The sequence below is a fragment of the Oryza sativa genome, chromosome 2, assembly GCF_034140825.1.
Source record: "Oryza sativa Japonica Group chromosome 2, ASM3414082v1".
In the NCBI taxonomy this organism is placed as follows: Eukaryota; Viridiplantae; Streptophyta; class Magnoliopsida; order Poales; family Poaceae; genus Oryza; species Oryza sativa.
The window spans coordinates 579,826-598,371 of record NC_089036.1 but is presented as its reverse complement, the minus strand read 5'-3'; the positions used below and the strand labels follow the sequence as shown (position 1 = coordinate 598,371).

The window sequence follows — 18,546 nt, the reverse complement described above, 5'->3', positions numbered from 1 at the left end:
ATGGACATAGCTAATGCTTACTAAAGCGGGTCCCACATATATGGCTGATGGAATCATAAGCATTGGCCTTGCCCTATAAGGTAGAGCCTGTATACCTTTTGCGTCAAAAAAAGGTGAAAGAGAGAGATTTCTCTCGTTTTCCGCGCGCATGTTTTCCAAACTACTAAACGGTGTGTTTTTTTGCAAAAAAGTTCTATACGAAAGGTGCTTAAAAATCATATTAATCCATTTTTAAATTTAAAATAGTTAATACTCAATTAATCATGCGTTAATGGATCACCTCGTTTTGCGTATCTTCTCAATCTTCTTTTTTCCTCTCCTCTCAAACACCCCAGCCAAGGTGGAGCATGAAGATCTTTACTTTGGATTTCAGATATTTTGCAGTTCTCACATTGTAAGGGCCCCTTTGATTTGGAGGAAATATATAGGAATTTTGGAGGATTTCAATCCTATAAGAAAATTTCCTATGAAGCCCTTTAAAACAAATGATTGGATAGACAATTCCTATGGAATGGACAATCCTATAGAGATTTTGGAGAAAATTTACCAAGAACTTCAACCTCTTGGTAACTTTCCTTTAGGGCCCCTTTAAATTGGAGAAAAAATATAGGAATTTTGGAGAATTTCAATTCTATAAGAAAATTTCCTATGAAGCCATTTGAAACAAAGGATTGAATCATATCCAATTCTTTGAAATTCCTATGAAATGTACAATCCTATAGAGATTTTAGAGGAAATTTAGCAAGAGCTTCAACCTCTTGGTAACCTTCCTTTGAGTCTATCTCTCTTATCCAATTCCCGCGGTTCAATCAAACTGTCATTCCTGTGTTTTTCTTGCGTTTTGCAATCCTCTATTTTACACTTACATTCATATCAAAATCCTATGTTTTTCCTATTCCTACGTTTTTTTCAATCTTGCAATTCAAAGGGGCCCTAAGTCTATCTCTCTCATCCAATTCCTGCGGTTCAATAAAATGATCATTCCTGTGTTTTTCCAACATCTTGTAATCCTCTATTTTACACTTAGCCTCTTTGAATCGTAGAATTGAGAAAACAGAGGAATAGGAAAAACGTAGGAATAGAATGCTGCACTTATTGGATTCCTATGGAATTTTGAAACACATGAAAGTCTCCATCGTTTGATTAGTACACAGGAAAAAATATAAAGAGGAAAACATGAGGTGAGACCTCATGCCTATTTTCTTCCAAAATTGCTCTAGGAAGGTTCATTCCATAGAAATTTCAAAGAAGTTGATAGGAAACAATCCTTTATTTCAAAGGACTCTGTAGGATTATTTTCTATAGAATAAAATCCTAGAATTTTTATGTTTTTTCCTTCAATTCAAAAGGAACATTCCTATCAAAAATCTTATGTTTTTTATTTATATATTTTTTAATCCTGCGATTTAAATGAGTATTAAATTTTCGCCTTTATAAGGAGTATGAGGTAGAGTAGTATATAGGGGGAGAGACGCTGCTTACAGAAGAAGCTACTCCGTGTTTATCCCAACTGGCGCGGTAGTATAGCCGCAGACGGAGGGGATTGCCGAGAGTGGAAAGGAGGGCCCGCAGGCGTCTTCTTCTTCTTCTTCTCCTTTGGGAGGAAGTTGCGGGAGTTGAGACTTGGGAGGTTGGGGGAGCTCCAAAACCAAAAAAAACCCACGGCCCACGGCTACCTTCGACTTCGATCGCGCAAACCCCTGCCCGCACCGTCCCCCGCCGCCGCAATCCGGTCGCGGTCGCCGCCCGCCCGCTCCCCAGAGGTACAGCTTTCTCCCGCCCCCCCTTCCCGACCCCTCCATCCCCCCCTTGTCTTTCTCCCGCCCGCCTTGCACTTTTCCTGAAATGGAATGCTGATGAGGAGTTAGGGTTTGTGCTTTTTGGCCTGGATCGCGGGGGACCCCTCCGCGCCGGATTTTGGGTGCGCGCGTCTCCTCCGTGCTTGCATTTATCGGCGCCACCGCTTGTTTTTTTTATACCAATTTTTGTTTTTCTTCTCCTTCTTCCTTTGGCTTGTTCGTCAGTTCGTCGTCGGGTTTTGACTTTGCGGGGCTGTGCAAACTGTGATTGACCAAGAGTTGGTTCAACGAATGGTGCTAAACAGGTGACATGTGGAAGACTCAGCCCGGAGGAACATCCAGAGATGGAAGGGGTGGAGGCAGTACGGCCAGGGCAAACGCAGGCACCGGGTACCCAACCCGTTCGCGTACTTCTGGAAATCCACAATTCTCTGCACCCACAAACGGCGCGAACCAGAGGGCTATGGCCTCTCTCCGCTCTCCTCTGCGTGGAGGGCCAGACATGCCGACCTCCAGGAGATGTTCCCCAAGGCTTTCCGGCACACAACAAGACGAAGTAGCCGAGGTAGCACGCGTCGGAATGTTAAAAAGGGCTAGTAACAATGCTTCAAATTCTTCAACATCAAGAGCTCCCACCAGATCTTCTAGCACCACCACCGCTAGTTCTAAGGATGTTGCAGAAGAGCATAGCAGCGGGGTTGGAAGCACTAGCAGTTTATCAAAGAAGCGGAAAAGAATGACCGCAAAATCCTACAGATCACTTTTCAAGCGATCCAAAAAAGCAAGCTCCACAGGTACTTCTTGCAGCTCATGCTTTATCTGATTATTCAGAGTTCGGTATTTTTTTCGCCAAGTGGCAGCAGATGGTTAGGAATAGCTGAAGGTTTTAACGTGAACAAATTAACGGGTCGACACGCAATGCAAGTGTAATTTTTTGCATGGTGCTTCTTACGTTGCAAGATGGATGGGATATTTTACCAAAACTTTATGCTACAACCTACAAACCAGTTGACGTTTTAGGTTCTTAAAGTAAGCCTATCAGGTGGAATTTCTAAAGCAAACCATCGTACAATCACACCAAACCACTTTATCTAGCATGAAATCAACATGCAAGTTTCCTATCAAGTTCCAGTGAAACATACAGTTGTATTCTACTAGTTTATTAGACATTCCGTTGGATATGCTATTGGCCATTTAACCTGCATTTGTTTCACCCAAACACGCATATCTGAGCTATTTTCCAACTTTTCCGATGTAGTTGTTGTTGCTTCTGACAGAGCGGGCAAGGAAAATACTTCCAATGGGAATGTGGCAGAGAGCAACACTGGTATGTTATGTGAATTTGGCGGATTGATTGGAAAAGACAAGAAGCACTCAAACGATACTAAAGTTTCCAGAAGTTCTATTTCTGGTTTACATGAAACTTCTCAACCAAGAGTTGGCAAATCTGCCGGACCGCTTTCGGAGGTTTGCCTTTCGCTTTCCTAGTTCACCGCAATCAATATTGATGCTAATTTTTTGACTGTCTGCTGAATGGGAGTTTTCTGATGATATTTGTATGTTCTGTCTAGAATTTGATAAAGCCATTTGTAATTTTCTGTGATCATCGTAGCTGGACAAGCTACCCACTTAAGCTGGATACTCTAATTACCCAATGCAATAGTTCATTTTTATCATCTATTACTTTTCTTTAATCATCTTAGCTGGACAACTTATCCACTTATGGTTCTCTTGGATGTCCCAATATCACATTCCAACCATGTGGATGGACCCATGGATGAAGTTCCCATCCACTTTGGAAAGGGCTAACCTTTTCTCGTCAATCAATATGGCAGGTACATCAACATATATCTATCGAAACATGCCCACAAAACAAAGTTGCTGAGAGTAGACTTGAAGTTGAAGGTAGAGATCGGCCTACTGGGCATTCAAGGTGCTTTATTTCTTAGTCATGGATACTTCTTTTATACTGGGCATGCACTTCAAATTAATGTTGGTCCTGCTATAATATTTCCATTTTGCAGGCAAAATTCTATATCGTCATTGCAAAGTGCCCCAATCCCTCCTATTCATTACGAGGAGGTACTCTCAAGCTATAGCTGGAATATATGTGCTTTCGCATTTTTACAAATCAGTGGAATTAGGGTTATACATTGTTCTCTTATAATATTTTGGTGTTGTGCTAGCCCGAGAGTGGACATGGAGATGGTGAACCCCTTAGCATTCAAAAAGAAGTAGCTTCAAGTCAGTTCAAGGTGACCGCATCTGATGAAATGGAGGGCAATTCCAACATATGCGTTGCTTGTGGTACCCCAGGAGATCTTAAGTAAGTTGATTCACACTTGATTTACATCAGTTGTTATTACTCTTCTGTACGACAATCAGTTTGGGAAAATGGACTTATGCCTTTAGGATAGAAAGCAGAACTGCGAATTTTAAAATAAAACATTCAAACTGCTTTTATGTTACTACATCTGTTTAATATCCTAGAACCCTAGAGCATGCATGTTCACTGTTTTAGAACTTTGAGTACTGATATATTCAAAACTATATGGATTTGTCATTTGTCACGTAAAACTGATCTTAATAGGTTCCTAAGTATTTGGATATCACTGTATTTGTAGTACCTTTTCGGAGCATGAAATAAGTAAAATAGCAAAAGCTGCAAAACACATGAACTGGAGACCATGTTGATGCCCAAAACAATAAGTAGAAATGTTGCTTCCTTTTCTCCCTTGAAATGGAAGATACAATGTTCATTCCCTTTCTTACAGTTCCCCATGGGTTCTAGACTTCTAGGTGTGGGTCAATCTATTTCTGTTTCTGACATTCGACTATGCAATCTGGCTGTACATGTTATGTGTGCCTGTGTTCATCTATAATTTGCTGATAGGAATATGTTTCTGTACTATGCTCGAGGTTGCATTTCCTGCTGTAAATTTCACATCCTAATACTCTGTATTCCTGTTGTAAATTTCTCATCCTAATACTCTGTCCGGTCATAAATATTTGACATTTAAGTCAAGATTCGGTTGAACTTCTTTAACTAACAATTTTATATTAGAATAACTTATAAATTTTAATAAGTATATGGTACAATGATAGTAATTTTTAAGGCAAATATACACGACATTTTTTTTAAACTAAGCATTTGAAAAATTATTAATGGTCAAAGTTTTCAAATGTTCGACCAAATTTTGTCCAAACGTCAAAATTTTATGACCGGAGAGAGTACCATATTCTGTTTTGGCAACTACATTACTAAATCTACTAATTTTTCATCTTGAAGAATTTGCCTTTTAAATTATCTGATAATTTCATTGAGATGCTAAAATGTGGTGCTGATAAGTTTTAATTTAGTGTGCTATTTTATTTCTGAACTGAAAGAATATAGAGTTAGTTATAACTTATTATGCGTCATATATATATGTACAAGAGAGTGAACAATGCTGTTTGGCATGACATCGTATTAATACAAATCGCCAAAGTTCTTCTCACGCTGATTCCTAAATCTGGTGGCTTCAACCAGTATCCAAGTTCCCCATTTATTTGAGATTTTATAAAAATTGTGCAATCATAAATTCATGAATATCTATGAAATGTTTGCTTGTTCATAGACATTTACAATAGTCTGATAGGCATCTTGTTTTCTTCGTGACATCTCAAGTGTACATGTATATCTCCTTTCTTCTATACTGTCTACTTGTGTAGCATGATAAAACTGTTAGTTGTTTATGGTATTTGTCCTTTAGTCGGGTTTGTGATTCAGGTTAGTGGAGTTCACTCCTCCGTAGTGGAAGATGACGGCAGGAACTAAACCATTGGCTCTGCTATCTTGTTGTATTGCTAAGCCTCAAGGGGCTATATATACATCACACATGAGATACCCACAAAACCTTGTATTAAAGTGGGAATACAAGAAATACCCTTCACTAAAAGGAACACTGTTTGTTAAAGTTTTAAATCTCCTCCTGTGCACTACTCCCTCTGTCCCAAAATAAGTTCATTTCTAGCAATTGGGGTTCAAATTAGTATGGTGGGAAAAAGATCAAAGTGTCCCTTATTAATAGAAAAGTAGTATTGGTGGGTGGGTAGGTAAGGTAGTTAAGGGGACAGAAATGAACTTAGTTTGGGGCAAATGCTAGAGGCTACTCTGTGACAGAGGGAATATGATTTTGGTCTTCCAGATATACTTTTGGTTTCTGATACACAATATCACCATACATGATAATGCATACCATCAATTGATTATAGGTCCTGTGATGGAGAAGGCTGCAAAAGAAGCTACCATGTTTCTTGTCTGGATCATTGGCTGGAATATTTGTCTCCTGGTATGTGGTTCTGTACTGTCTGTACGGAAAAGAGGTTGCTGTTTGGAATACACTCTGTTGCTGATGGAATTGAGTCTCTGTGGAATGTCAAGGAGGGTAAGAAGAAAAAACAATGGCATTAAAGATAATCTTTTATAGTGATTTATATCCTAACTTTACTACTATTTCTGCCATATTTGTAGGAATGCAGAATGGCAAGCAGTACCTTGTGAAGTATAAGAATCTGGCACATGTCCATAATCGCTGGGTTCCGGAAGGTGTTATCAATGACACCCCTGGAGGTTGTGATCTTCTGTCCTTGTTTAATAAGAGGGATCATAAAGAAAAGGTGGCTACTAGTGTGTTGAATATGATTTCTTTATATTTTTTAAGGAATGACACTTTTTTTTTGGCCAAAAGATCTATGCTTATGTTCAATTACATAATTCCACAGACAAATTGGAAGAAGGAATGGACTGAGCCACACCACCTGTTGAGGAAAAGGCCACTTATGCCCCCAAAAGAAGCTGATGATTTTTTTTGTTCAAGTCGTGCTAACATTGAGCATTGTAATGTTGAATGGTTAGTGAAATGGAGGGATCTTGGCTATGAACATGCAACATGGGAACTGGAAACTGCATGCTTTTTGCGTACTCCTCAGGCTGATGAACTTAAAAGGAAGTATGAGAACCGCCGTAAAGCTGCTAAGCAATCATCTATTCCCGTAGAAACAAAGGTGTGGCTGAAACTAATTTTAGTTTTATATGTTGTACTCTTAGTATTGTCTAGAGTAAATATAATTGTTGATAACATCTTAAATAAATGCAATATAGCATAACCGTTTTGATATTCGTGCCATATACATTTTAGTCTTATAGTCCACTGTATGAATACGACAAACATCACAAAAATGTATTGTACGTTCTCTAAGTTATATATTACCTAGGTTATGTCATGTGATATTTAGATTCCTGTTCTATTTGAGATGATCAATCTTGGATTCTTGATGCTAAGCTATCAAAACATTGAAAACTTAAAATTGGGATCACTGTTACGTTCACATATGAATTGTTCCACCCACACTCTTATTTTTTAGGTAAAAAAAAAACTATTTGGTGAACCCCAGCCCCCTGTTCTATTCCTGGTATTTCTCGAATGAAATATTTTTCATATAGATTTGATGCATCATGCACCATTCATTGCTTGCTTTTGCTTACTGTTCACCTATCCAACACTGGGCATTTATGACCTCGTTTTTCTTTGTTTCATTTTAGTAATACTATCTAGGTTATACCTGTTCTTTATAAACACGGGTATATTTTTATGAACCTTCTCTTTGCAAACACAGACTGTAATAGTGATCACCCTTGCAGGTTAAGCATAAGACATTTCAGAAACTCCAGAGATTACCAGACGAGTGGCCTCCTGGTTTTGACAACGATCATTTGTTTTCTATCAATCAACTTCTTGAGTTCTGGTGCAAATCTCATGGTGCTGTCCTTGTTGATGATAAGGTAGGAGCTAGGAATTATGCAAGTTATTACCAGCATTACACTACTATACCTAAAGTGATATATTTAATATTTTGGGCTGAAAAGCAGCTTCTTGTTCTATTTTCACCCCACATATTCTGGTTTGTTTCTCCATCCAACAAAACAAGCAATGTGGGCATTGCCACTGTCCCCAAAACTCAATTGAGGAATGAGGATTGCTGATTTCTACTGTATTTTCCTGAACCTTAATGGAGTATAAATTCTGTGCAAACCAGTTAAAATTCATCTGTTCTTTTTTCATATCTTAGAAATGTGTTTCAGTTTATGTTGGGATTTTGCATTTCTATAGAAATATAGAAGAGTAATCTGGGTGTTTTTTTTCCATACCTTGACGAGTGAGTGTCCACCTGGGTGAGGGGGCACATGGGGTGTGCATGATCCACCATTGCAGAAATTTGCAATCCCAAACCCTCAGCAATTACAGCAGCCTCACATGATCCTGTAGAGTGCTCAGTTCGAAAGTTCTTGTGCACCCACTCACCAAACTTGTTCAACATGGCTGCTTAATATGCAAGTAGTAATAAATCCCACTTCTTGCCAAGTATATTTACTCAACAGAGAATACCGCCTTCCCTACATCTACAACTTTTGAGATTTTTCTGTACATTTCTACACCTGATACCCATGGAGGTTAAACCTAATTTGGTTTCAGCAAAATACTCACCCATTTATAGAACCTAGTGAAATTACAATGTTATGAAAGTATTTTTCAAGACAAACCTGTACATACCCATTTTCACACCTCTAATCGATTGTCAATAGGAAGATAATAACCAAAGTTAAAAAAGTTTGACTGCACAGAATCCTGCCACTACTTTATTTTTTTCACTAGAGAGAGTAGTTTCTACGTATAGGAAAATTATCTAGTGATTGCCTGATATATTTTGAACTCAATGCTTCTTTCTACATAAAAGAAATATCATTTAACTCGTGTGTCATGCAGGAATACGTAACAAAAACCATCTTGTTCACGTTGACTGTATTACCTGATGTCTGCCAACCTTTACTGATCGTCACGACTCCTGCTTCTCTTTCTGCATGGGAGATTCAGTTCAATCACTTGGCACCATTTATCAATGTTGTTGTGTATGATGGGCAGAAAGATACTCTCAAATTAATTCAAGACCTGGAGTTCTATGACAACAGACGCTGCATGATGTTACAAGTTCTCTTATCCCATCCTGATGCTATCCTAGAGGTAATTGTTAACAAGGTTTTCTGCTGGTCATGACAAGAAAATGCTGCTTGCCTATCAAGAGTGCATAACAACCACCTCTGTATCACAATGATGTTCCTTTTTTCCATCTAATCATGATCTCTCTTCCATGACACAGGATATTGAAACTATAGAGCGCATTCGCTGGGAAGCTGTTATAGTTGATTATTATGAAAACTCTGCATTCAAATATTTTGAACAACTCAAGAAAATTTCTACTGATTTTAGAATGGTGCTTTTGGGCTCCCCAATCAAGGTTCTTATCAACTCTGGCCTGTAAGATTGCTTGTATACCACGAATAAGCCATGTAATCTCTTTGCTATTTTGCAGGATAATGTTCCTGAGTACATGAACCTGCTAGCTTTTCTTAATTCAGAAGATAAAGGTTATAGTGACTATGTCAATGCTGATGATGCGCTTGTGATGTCAAAAGCAAGATTCACACATCATATTGCATATGAGCGTAAAACAGATTCTTCAAAATTTTTGGAGTACTGGGTTCCATCTTGCATTTCACAACCGCAGTTAGAGATGTACTGTTCCATATTGCTTTCAAAGTCATCCGTCCTCCGGTCAGAGATGGAAACTGATAGCGTTGGAGCTCTTCATGATATTTATCTGTCTCTCAAAAAGGTCTACTTTAAAAAAAAAATATGGCCACATGATAATAAGTAGTCAATCTACATACAATCTGCATGTATATTTACCTTTTTTTCCTGAAAAGTTGTCGACATTGTTTTCTGACTTTGATCCTTGTCATCATTTAATAGTGCTGCGATCACCCTTACATCGTTAATGAATTTCTGCGAAGCTCACTTAGCAACAATAGCAATGTAACTGAAAATATAGATACGGTGGTGCATGCAAGTGGCAAGCTACTGGTTCTCGACAAAATGCTTAACGAGATCAAGAAGAAGAGTTTAAGGGTCATTCTTCTTTTCCAGGTCAATACTGATGTCCTTCCCCCTTTTTTTTACTTCTGCCTTATGCAATGATAAGTTTTACTAGCTAGAAATTAGCTTTGCAAAAACAATTTAGTATTCTACTCCTTAGTTAATCTATGTTATGAATGATTTATCATCGAAGAAGATGTCTAGTTATCTGTTAGATGAACTGATGATATTTAACAACACTTCTTACCAGTTAGAAGTTGGGTTGTTGAAATTAGCTTTTGAACTATGAACACCATAAATAGTCCCTTGTAGTGAACCTCTCTGCATACTCATTAGCTATGGACTTACGGTGTATCCATCAGGTCTTGGGCTCTTGGCTATATAAGTAGTATCTACAGAGTCAACAAGTCATGGCAGCATATGGTGTTGCTATGGCATGCTGAATTGTTTTTCACATAACAAGTACTAGCAAAAAAGGAACAATATGTGATAATTTCATCTTGGTTCAAACTTGTTTCCTCAAGTGTCAGTTAGTGTCCCCTTCTCTTATACTTTTCCAATTTTCCCTTGATTTTCTTTGGAGCCTGTGACTTTGATAGCATTTCCTATTTTCTTACTTCAGCATATCTTGAACCTTCTTTTTTTGCACTATGGCAGTCTGATAGAGCAGGTGGAAACAAAATGGGAAATATTTTGGAAGATCTTATGCATCACAGATTTGGCCCAGAATCATATGAACGTGTTGAATATCGTGCAGTATTGTCAAGGAAACAGGCAGCAATTGATAAGTTCAACAACAAGACTAATGGTAGATTTGTCTTTCTGATTGAAAATCGTGCGTGCCTCCCAAGCATTAAGCTTTCATCTATTGATGCCATCATCATATATGGTTCTGACAACAACCCACTAAACGACTTGAAGGCTCTTCAAAAGATCAAGATAGAGTCACAATTTGAGCGTGTGAGCATTTTTCGCTTGTACACTCCTTTTACAGTTGAGGAGAAGAGTCTTGTTCTTGCGAGGCAGGGCATTGTTATTGATAACAACATACAAGATCTAAGGACTAGTTTAAAACATTCCTTACTCAGATGGGGTGCTGCATTTCTCTTCAGTAGACTTGATGAGGTCCAGCAAGATGACCATGCAAGTAAAAGTTCTGAAATGGAGAGACACTTTATTGATGAAGTAATCGTTGAGTTCTTAACAAAGTTATCCACAACTGTTGAAGACAGCACTGAAGTACACAGGAAGTCCATAAGCAAAGCTAATATGAGTGGGGAACTATATTCAAGAAATATTACTCTGATGGGTGAAAAGGAGGGAATCTCTGTGCTTGAGGATAATCCAGCTGAGTTCTGGTTAAATTTATTGGATGGAAGATCCCCTCATGTGAGCTGTATATCTGAGCCACTGCAATCAAGAGTTACAAAGTCCCAGACCATGGATGAGGTCAATGCTCCGGCTGAAGAAATCAATGAAGCCAGAAAGAAGCATAGAAAGGTTGGTGAGATTATGGGTTCATCTTCAAAAGTTGTATCTGACAAAAGTAACGATGATGCATTGCCTGATATTTGTACTACATCTGGCCCTGCTCTTCAACCAGTTGATGTCACGCAGCAAAAATCAGGTATCACTATTTAATAATAATAATAATATTTTCATGTGCTGTGAATATGCCTATAGCATTTTTTGTTTCCTTTTCTTTTGCGGCTGCACATTGCACTTTTCTAACACAGTTCAATCTGAAGGGTCGGAAAGCCTGATGAGTACACCCAAGAATCTTCATGCCCAAATGAAGCAAGAGTTGTCGAAATTAATTAAGGTGTTACAACTACCGGTACGGATATCCTAAGCTCTGTCAATTTTTTTTCCTTATGATACACTTTAGCATCATGCGCTGAAGTCATATCTATCCTATCATATCTTTTGCAAGCATGATGTGTACTAGTTAGGTGCTTATGCATTGCTATGGCCTACGGGTTTCAAATAAACAGAAAATAACATACATTATCCTATTACATGGTGTAATGACTATATCAAATATATTTGAAGAATACAATACAGTTTAATGGAGCGAAAATAGCAGGACAAGTTCTCATTGAAGTAGTGAGTGGATGTTGTTGTTTCCTACTAAACTATCATTTTCCCCAAAGGTGGGAAAATAATGAGTTGTGGAATCTTTCTTTGATCTTTACTAAAAATTTGAAGTTCATGATGGTGACGGTACACTCATCCAAGCTTAAGAGTAGCATCAATCATATAAAGAGTAGCGCTATCAACCTAGATTAAAAGCAGCGATTCTCCACAACTAAATCCTTAAGATATTCAACCATGAAAAATTTGTAGAGGTGCAGTTATTCATGGACTTAGCTCACTTATGCTATAAGTGAACAAAAAGCCCTCAAAACTCAGTCAAGAGATTACGGAGGCAAAAGTCCACTGTAAAGGAGCTCTAACTATTAACACCTTGAATCATGAGACATTAGGGGAAAAAACCTGAAGTAGAAAAGCTGGCTGTGTCTGACACTCCAGCTGTCCGCAGTTCAGTCACACTTGCTCTTAATGGGAAAAAATAATTCTTGTTAAGTCTTTTTTTTGGTTTTATCATATAACTCTTACCTTTGTTAACGCTGATCTCATTATTTGTAATTTTTCTGTTGCTTTGGCTTGTCATCACCACCTAATGCTTTCGCATTAATTACTATTGCAGGACAATGTTACGTTGCTGGTTGAGCAGTTCTTTGAATATCTTTTGAATAATCATGTAGTTGTTCAGGAGCCAAAGTACATATTTCATGCGTTGAACATAGCTTTGGTACGAATAACCACCCCCAATATCGTCGTTCTTTTAATTTTCAGATTCATATTGACCAAAAATGCTAATGCTCGTAAATACTTTCCTTCAGTGTTGGCGAGTTGCCTCTATTCATAACTTTAAGGTGGATCATAAAGAGTCACTTGCCCTTGCTGAAAAAAGGTTAAAATACGAGTGCAATGAGGAGCTGGCAAGGTTGGTCTATGACAGCCTAAAGAGAAAATTTCCAAAGAAAGCAGGTGCAACTGGCAGCAATTGTCAATCAACATCAGTAGAAAAGACCAAACCTTCACAGCAGGAGACCTCTAATATCTTGAGAAATGACCACATTTTCCCTAAGCAGAGAATGGATCTTCATGATAATTTCATGAATGGTGCACTTCAAGAAGGCTCATTTGTTGCTGCACAAATGGTTTCAGAAGAGCAGGAACTGATAGCTGTTCCAGGAACTCACATGGAATGCCATTTTTCAACTGATGAACTTCCTGACATTGTGGAGAAAAGAATCAACTTAATTGACAATGTTTTCTCTGTAAGAGAATACCGTATCTTTGATAAACAACAGTCTCAGATTTCAGAGTTAGAGAAATACACACAAAATAAAACTGCCAGACTGAAAACAGTGTGCAATTTAGTTCTGGAACATATTTGTAGAAGTCATGCTGATGTAGAGACCCGAAATGACACAATAAAACAAACTGTTCAGTGGTTCACTATGCTGATGTATGCATTTCTGGAGCACATGAGACTCCAGCACAGCAAACTTGAGTCACTGCAATCTAATACATGGGCTGAAGAGCGACAGCTGAAGGAAAAACTTTGTTTGGAAGCAAAATCAGGCCAATTAGATCACACCTTTGATCAGCAGATTGCTCTACCAGATTCAAACTTTGTTATGCAAGAATTCATCCATTTGAAGGAACAAAGTAGCAATTCCCATGTCAGTGGAAGCGCTGTTTCAGATTGTCAGCAGCTTTGTCATGATAGATTGAAAATGGTAAATACACTGGTAAGGAATGTAGTTCCATCAGAACCCATTTCTGCACAGACAGTGAGAAATGGTTCTGTTGAAGTGGTCATGGTCGCTGGCCAACCAGCACCAGAAGTAGTTGATTTTCCAGAAAACAACACCTGCTATAGTCCTGATGGCATTGGCTTACAAAAAGCTAAATCACCGAGTATTAGGCCTTCAAATGATGATTCAATTAATCAGGTATTGCATTGGTCATTTCCAATTTATACATCAAGATTTTGTTTCTTATATTCTTGCTGTCTCTGGAACGTTTTCTGATTCTGGAACTATCAAATGTGACATTTGTGTGGTATGTGGTGTGCATATCTTATCATTGGTAGTGATGATTCTGTAATATTAACAATTTAACTGCAGTGCAATAAATCCTATAGTTAGGAGCCATAGTCTTTATGGTTACTAATTTAATGCCCCATATGCCCCTGTTTTCAAATATGCTACAGTTCTACCTCACACTTGGGAACATGCAACTGTTTTGGTCTTCCTTGTGGAAGTACTGAACTGGGGCTGCCACAACTCAGATGACTTGCTTGAGCTGGGTGCTGCAGCAAGATTGCTCAGTTTTGGTTATCTCCTAATCTCCTATAGCTAATATGACACTTGACTAAATGATTATACACCTATTTTGCTCATTCAGTTCATATTGATGTTACATGTTAACAATCACCATGCTTCCTACCTGTCCTGCATGGTGCACGAGGCATTAAGAGTGGGGCTTATTTGCTGTCTATGCAGGATAGACTGACTGTTTGTTTGTTGAAAGCACATCCATCTTGTACCAGTTGATGCAGCTTGTATAATTCATTGCAGCTTTCAACACTTGGTAACATATTGGCCATTTTTTAGTTGCCCATGCTTCATCAGTGCTTCATGCTTTGCTCTGTTGTTTCGTGTACCATTGGGTACTGGACTTATTATGGTGTTCATTGTAGTTGTATGTTCTTTACTAATGTTAGACATATGATAATGATCACCCTTAAATGTCTCAGGAATCTTCGGCCAGTGAATATACAAGTACTGAGAATGTTGAGAGGGACAATGCCAATCCTAGTACATTGCCGGGAGTTGCAACTTCTCCTGCCATTGGAATTTATGCCAACTTGGAGTCAACAATGGTTGCTTCTACACAAAACCTCACGATTTTCCCAGCTTCTAAGGAAGTGGCTACTCAATCTAATTTATCAACCTTGCCTGGCTCACAGACTGTTGAGACTTCACAGCAGCCACCTGCAGAAGCAAAACTGACTGAAAATTTGGGAGTAACAGCTTGGGATGTGCAACCTGAAATGCAAACAACGACCTCAACATTGGATTCTCCATCTGCAAGGATGTGCCCAGATAATAATAATCAAACAGTTCATCAACCAGATACATCAACTAGCCCATTGCAGGAAGGTTCTACTTCCTGTCATTTAACCTCAGTTGATGCTACTGCTGGAGTTACAGCAAAAGTTGATGACACTGCTGCTGCAGATCCACTTGACTCAGAGACACAATCTTATACTGCTGCACACAAACCAGCTGCCTTGCTGGTGTCTACGGAAGTTGAAACCCAGACTGATCAATCAAGTATGCTTGAACGGCAGAGTATAAGTGTACCACTCGTACAAAGTTCACTATCTTCACAAAATCCACCTGCAGAAGCAGAACCAGCAAGTACCCTGAGCAGGGAGACAGCCCGAGATGTGCAGCCTGAAAGGCAACAATCAGCCTCAGTGCTGGAGACTTCACTCCAAAGGATGCACCCTGATGACGACAGTCAAACAAAACATCAGCTGGAAACAGTTCTGTCACAGAGAGGTGAAACCTGTGGCCATTTAGGAGATGCTCGAGAGATAGTTGATGCTAATGATAGTAACACTGTTTGTGATGTTCGAGCCCATTTGGAATCTCCAATCTTTGCTACTCCACAAAGCCTGGTTATATGTCAAGGTTTGAGTGAGGTTGGAAGTCAGGGAAATATATCAAATATGTCTTCCCAACAGAGCACAGATCTGTCTGCCCAACAAAATCTAGCACCTTCACCACTTCCACCTGCAGAAGCAGAACGAACAGGTTTGCTTACCACACAGCCAGCTCAGAATTTCCAACCTGAATTGCAACCATCAACCTCATTGTTTGATGCTTCACTTGAAAGTAACAACATAAGTCAAACAGATTGTCAATCAGATCGAGCAGTTGTTTTCTTGCAGGAAGGTGCAACAACTCAACAACATTTACTTGATACCGGAGTTGTAGTTGATGACATTGTTGCCGAAGAGCCTTCACACTCAGAATCTCCAACTTACATCATTCACGAAACAGCTGCCTTGGTAGTTTCGACAGAAGTTGAAACTCAGACTTGTCAATCAAATATACCTATACAACAAAATACAAGCCACCCTGCCCAACAAAGTCCAGAAACTTCACGACATTCAATTGCAAGTCCTGTAGGTTTAGAGGCAACTCAGGAATTTCAGCCTGAAATGCAGCCATCAACCTCAGGTCAGGATCAATCTGAAGAGCTGGAACAAGAAGGTATGTCGAGCTCAGCAATTCAGGATTTACAGCCAGAAATGCAACCTCCAAACTCAGTGCAGGGTCAGTATCCAGGAGCAGTATTGTGCATTGCTGCAGCTGAAGATTTGCAGCCTTTAATGCAATCATCAACCCCAGTGCCAAATCAACTTGCAGAGGCAAATCAAGAAGGTATGTTGAGTGCTGCAGCAGCTCAGAATTTGCAATGTGAGACACAGAGATTAACCTCAACACAGGATGCTCCATTTGAAAGGACTGATCTGTCTGGTATTCCTGTGCCACGAAGTATTACTACTGCCCATCAAAGTGTAGTGCCTTCATGGGATCTGCAGACAGGAGTAGAACCAACGGGTGCTTTGTGCATGGAAACAACACATGAAAGGCAGTCTGAACTACCATCAGGTTCAATGCAAGAGCGATCTGCAGAAACAAGAGCAAACTTAGTGCAGCGATCTTGCACGACAGAAACTTGTGATTTGCAGCCCCAACTGGATCTATCATCCACAATACAGACTGTCCAACTTGAAGGAATACGCTCTGAAGACATGAATCAGATAGGTGTTCAGTCCAACTCTGCACTAAGTTCTGAACAGCCCACCCAGCCTCTTCCAGTGGCACCATTAGTGTTTAATTATCAAAGATTTAGTGACGAACCTCTCAAAAATGAGCTGGAAAGATTAAAACATACCAGCAATGTTCTTAGTAAAGTTCATGAACAAAAGGTTTGCACCTTTTTATCTACACCCTCTGTTTTTCTTTAAATTATTTGTGTTATTTGTGTGAATTTTCTTATCTGCCACACATCTTCTTATGTATAGAGAAAACAACTCCTAGTGGAGTATAACCAAGAAATGGAGAAGCTAAAACAGAAATATGACTCATTACTTCAAAAGGAAGATTCTTTTTACGCTCAGAAGGAGGCAGAACTTGATACTATCTACAGGAAAGTCTTTATAAACCAATCACTGGCTGAGAATTTTCGAAGGAAATTCCTACCATTATCTGCAGCTCAAGGTATCCAACAATATATTACCATTATATCCCATTGTATTCCATAATATTGTCCTGGTCATAACTAGTCTTTCAGCTTGAAACCCTAAGATCAAGTTTATGGTTTGATAGTTTTTTATCATAGTATCTGTGTTCCACTTTATCCAAAAGTATTGGGCATGTTCTTCTTACCTCGTTCATGTACCTTGCATGCTGTATACTTCGTTGTTTTGAATGTCAATTGCTGATACATGTGGCTTCTTGTTCTGGAACACCGCTATGTGCCTTCTGCCTTAGCTGGTAGCATTACATCGATCTGCAAGCTGAGGCAATTTAATTAAGGATATGTTGCTGGCTCAGATATTTATTCTGCAATCCTCTGACCATGCTTGTAACACTTCATTTCTTCCTTGATTATTGCAGGGGGATCCACGAGACCCACAATTGGGCAGCTGGTTCAGTCTTCTCAGGAACCATCTGCAAGGATTGTAGCAGAGCAAGTCACAGCATCACCAGTTACCTTGTCATCAGCAGTTCGACCACAGGTGCTTCATTCATCAGGACCATATGTGCAACCTTCACTGGTGGTTCAACCATCATCACAGGCTACCCAACCGCAGTCAATCTTACCTGGCAATATGTATAGAGCAATGTCATCATCACCTTTTAGTAGTACACCAATGCCTATGCCACATGGCACCTACAGAGCTGCTGGGGCACAACCGCATGCTCCCTCTCCTCATCTCCAGCAGCTTAGGATGCCGTCACCTTATGCCACGAGTCATGGAAATCAGCACCAACGACCATCTATCCTAGCATCCCTACTGCCATTTGTGCTCCCATCTAGTTCAAATCCTAGCCTCACGGCACCCCTGTCATTGAACACGGTTGTTCACAGGACCTCAGGTCCACTGAATGCAGGTGCTGGAAGCCAGCACGCTGGATCTCAAATTTCAGGTGTCAATCCCTCAGGTTCTTCTGCATCAGCATCACTGAATACATGGCTAACAGCTAGGCTTGCGCTGACTAGTGAGGCCAGAGGGACGGTCTCCAGCACAGAGGTTGTGTGCCTTTCTGACGATGAATCGTAGTGAGGAAGGTTCAGTCAAATTGTAGGTTACTAGTGCAATAGTTAACTGATTTGAGTTATAGTCGATCTAACCCCTTTAGTATTCTGATAGCAAGAGACGGACATCAATAGAAGTACAGTGGGTCGGGGTTTCTTTTTTGGGGGATGACGGGTGCTAACATCAATTTGAATATCCATCTTGTATAATCAGTCTACCTTTCCTGCAAATATCAAACCTTGTTGATACGGGTCTGGAAATGTTGAGGTTACCCCTTTTCCTGCTGAAGATAATATGATGGGCTGCTGATATTTTTTTTGTTCTGACATGTGGGTATTGTCTCTGCTATCTCATT

At 39.4% G+C, this 18,546-nt stretch overlaps 1 protein-coding gene across 3 annotated transcripts; it reads left to right on the top strand.

Moving 5' to 3' along the window:
• Window positions 1-1,554: 1,554 nt before the first annotated feature.
• On the top strand, window positions 1,555-18,514 carry LOC4328044 (uncharacterized). 3 transcript variants are annotated; one of them, XM_015769802.3, is made up of 22 exons: window positions 1,555-1,763; window positions 2,105-2,593; window positions 3,058-3,266; window positions 3,635-3,732; window positions 3,824-3,881; window positions 3,986-4,125; window positions 6,054-6,226; window positions 6,313-6,458; window positions 6,564-6,845; window positions 7,483-7,623; window positions 8,606-8,860; window positions 8,997-9,134; window positions 9,210-9,512; window positions 9,650-9,823; window positions 10,430-11,399; window positions 11,521-11,609; window positions 12,483-12,587; window positions 12,679-13,800; window positions 14,607-14,732; window positions 14,820-16,856; window positions 16,953-17,148; window positions 17,548-18,514. In XM_015769802.3, exons 2-22 carry the CDS (start codon window positions 2,110-2,112, stop codon window positions 18,213-18,215), a joined length of 7,914 nt encoding a protein of 2,637 aa, XP_015625288.1. In that variant the 5' UTR covers window positions 1,555-1,763; window positions 2,105-2,109; the 3' UTR covers window positions 18,216-18,514. The 3 variants fall into 3 exon arrangements, with proteins under 3 accessions (XP_015625288.1, XP_025878910.1, XP_025878909.1); XM_026023125.2 differs by having other exon boundaries at window positions 3,077-3,266; window positions 14,607-16,856; XM_026023124.2 differs by having other exon boundaries at window positions 14,607-16,856.
• The last annotated feature ends 32 nt before the right edge of the window (window positions 18,515-18,546 follow it).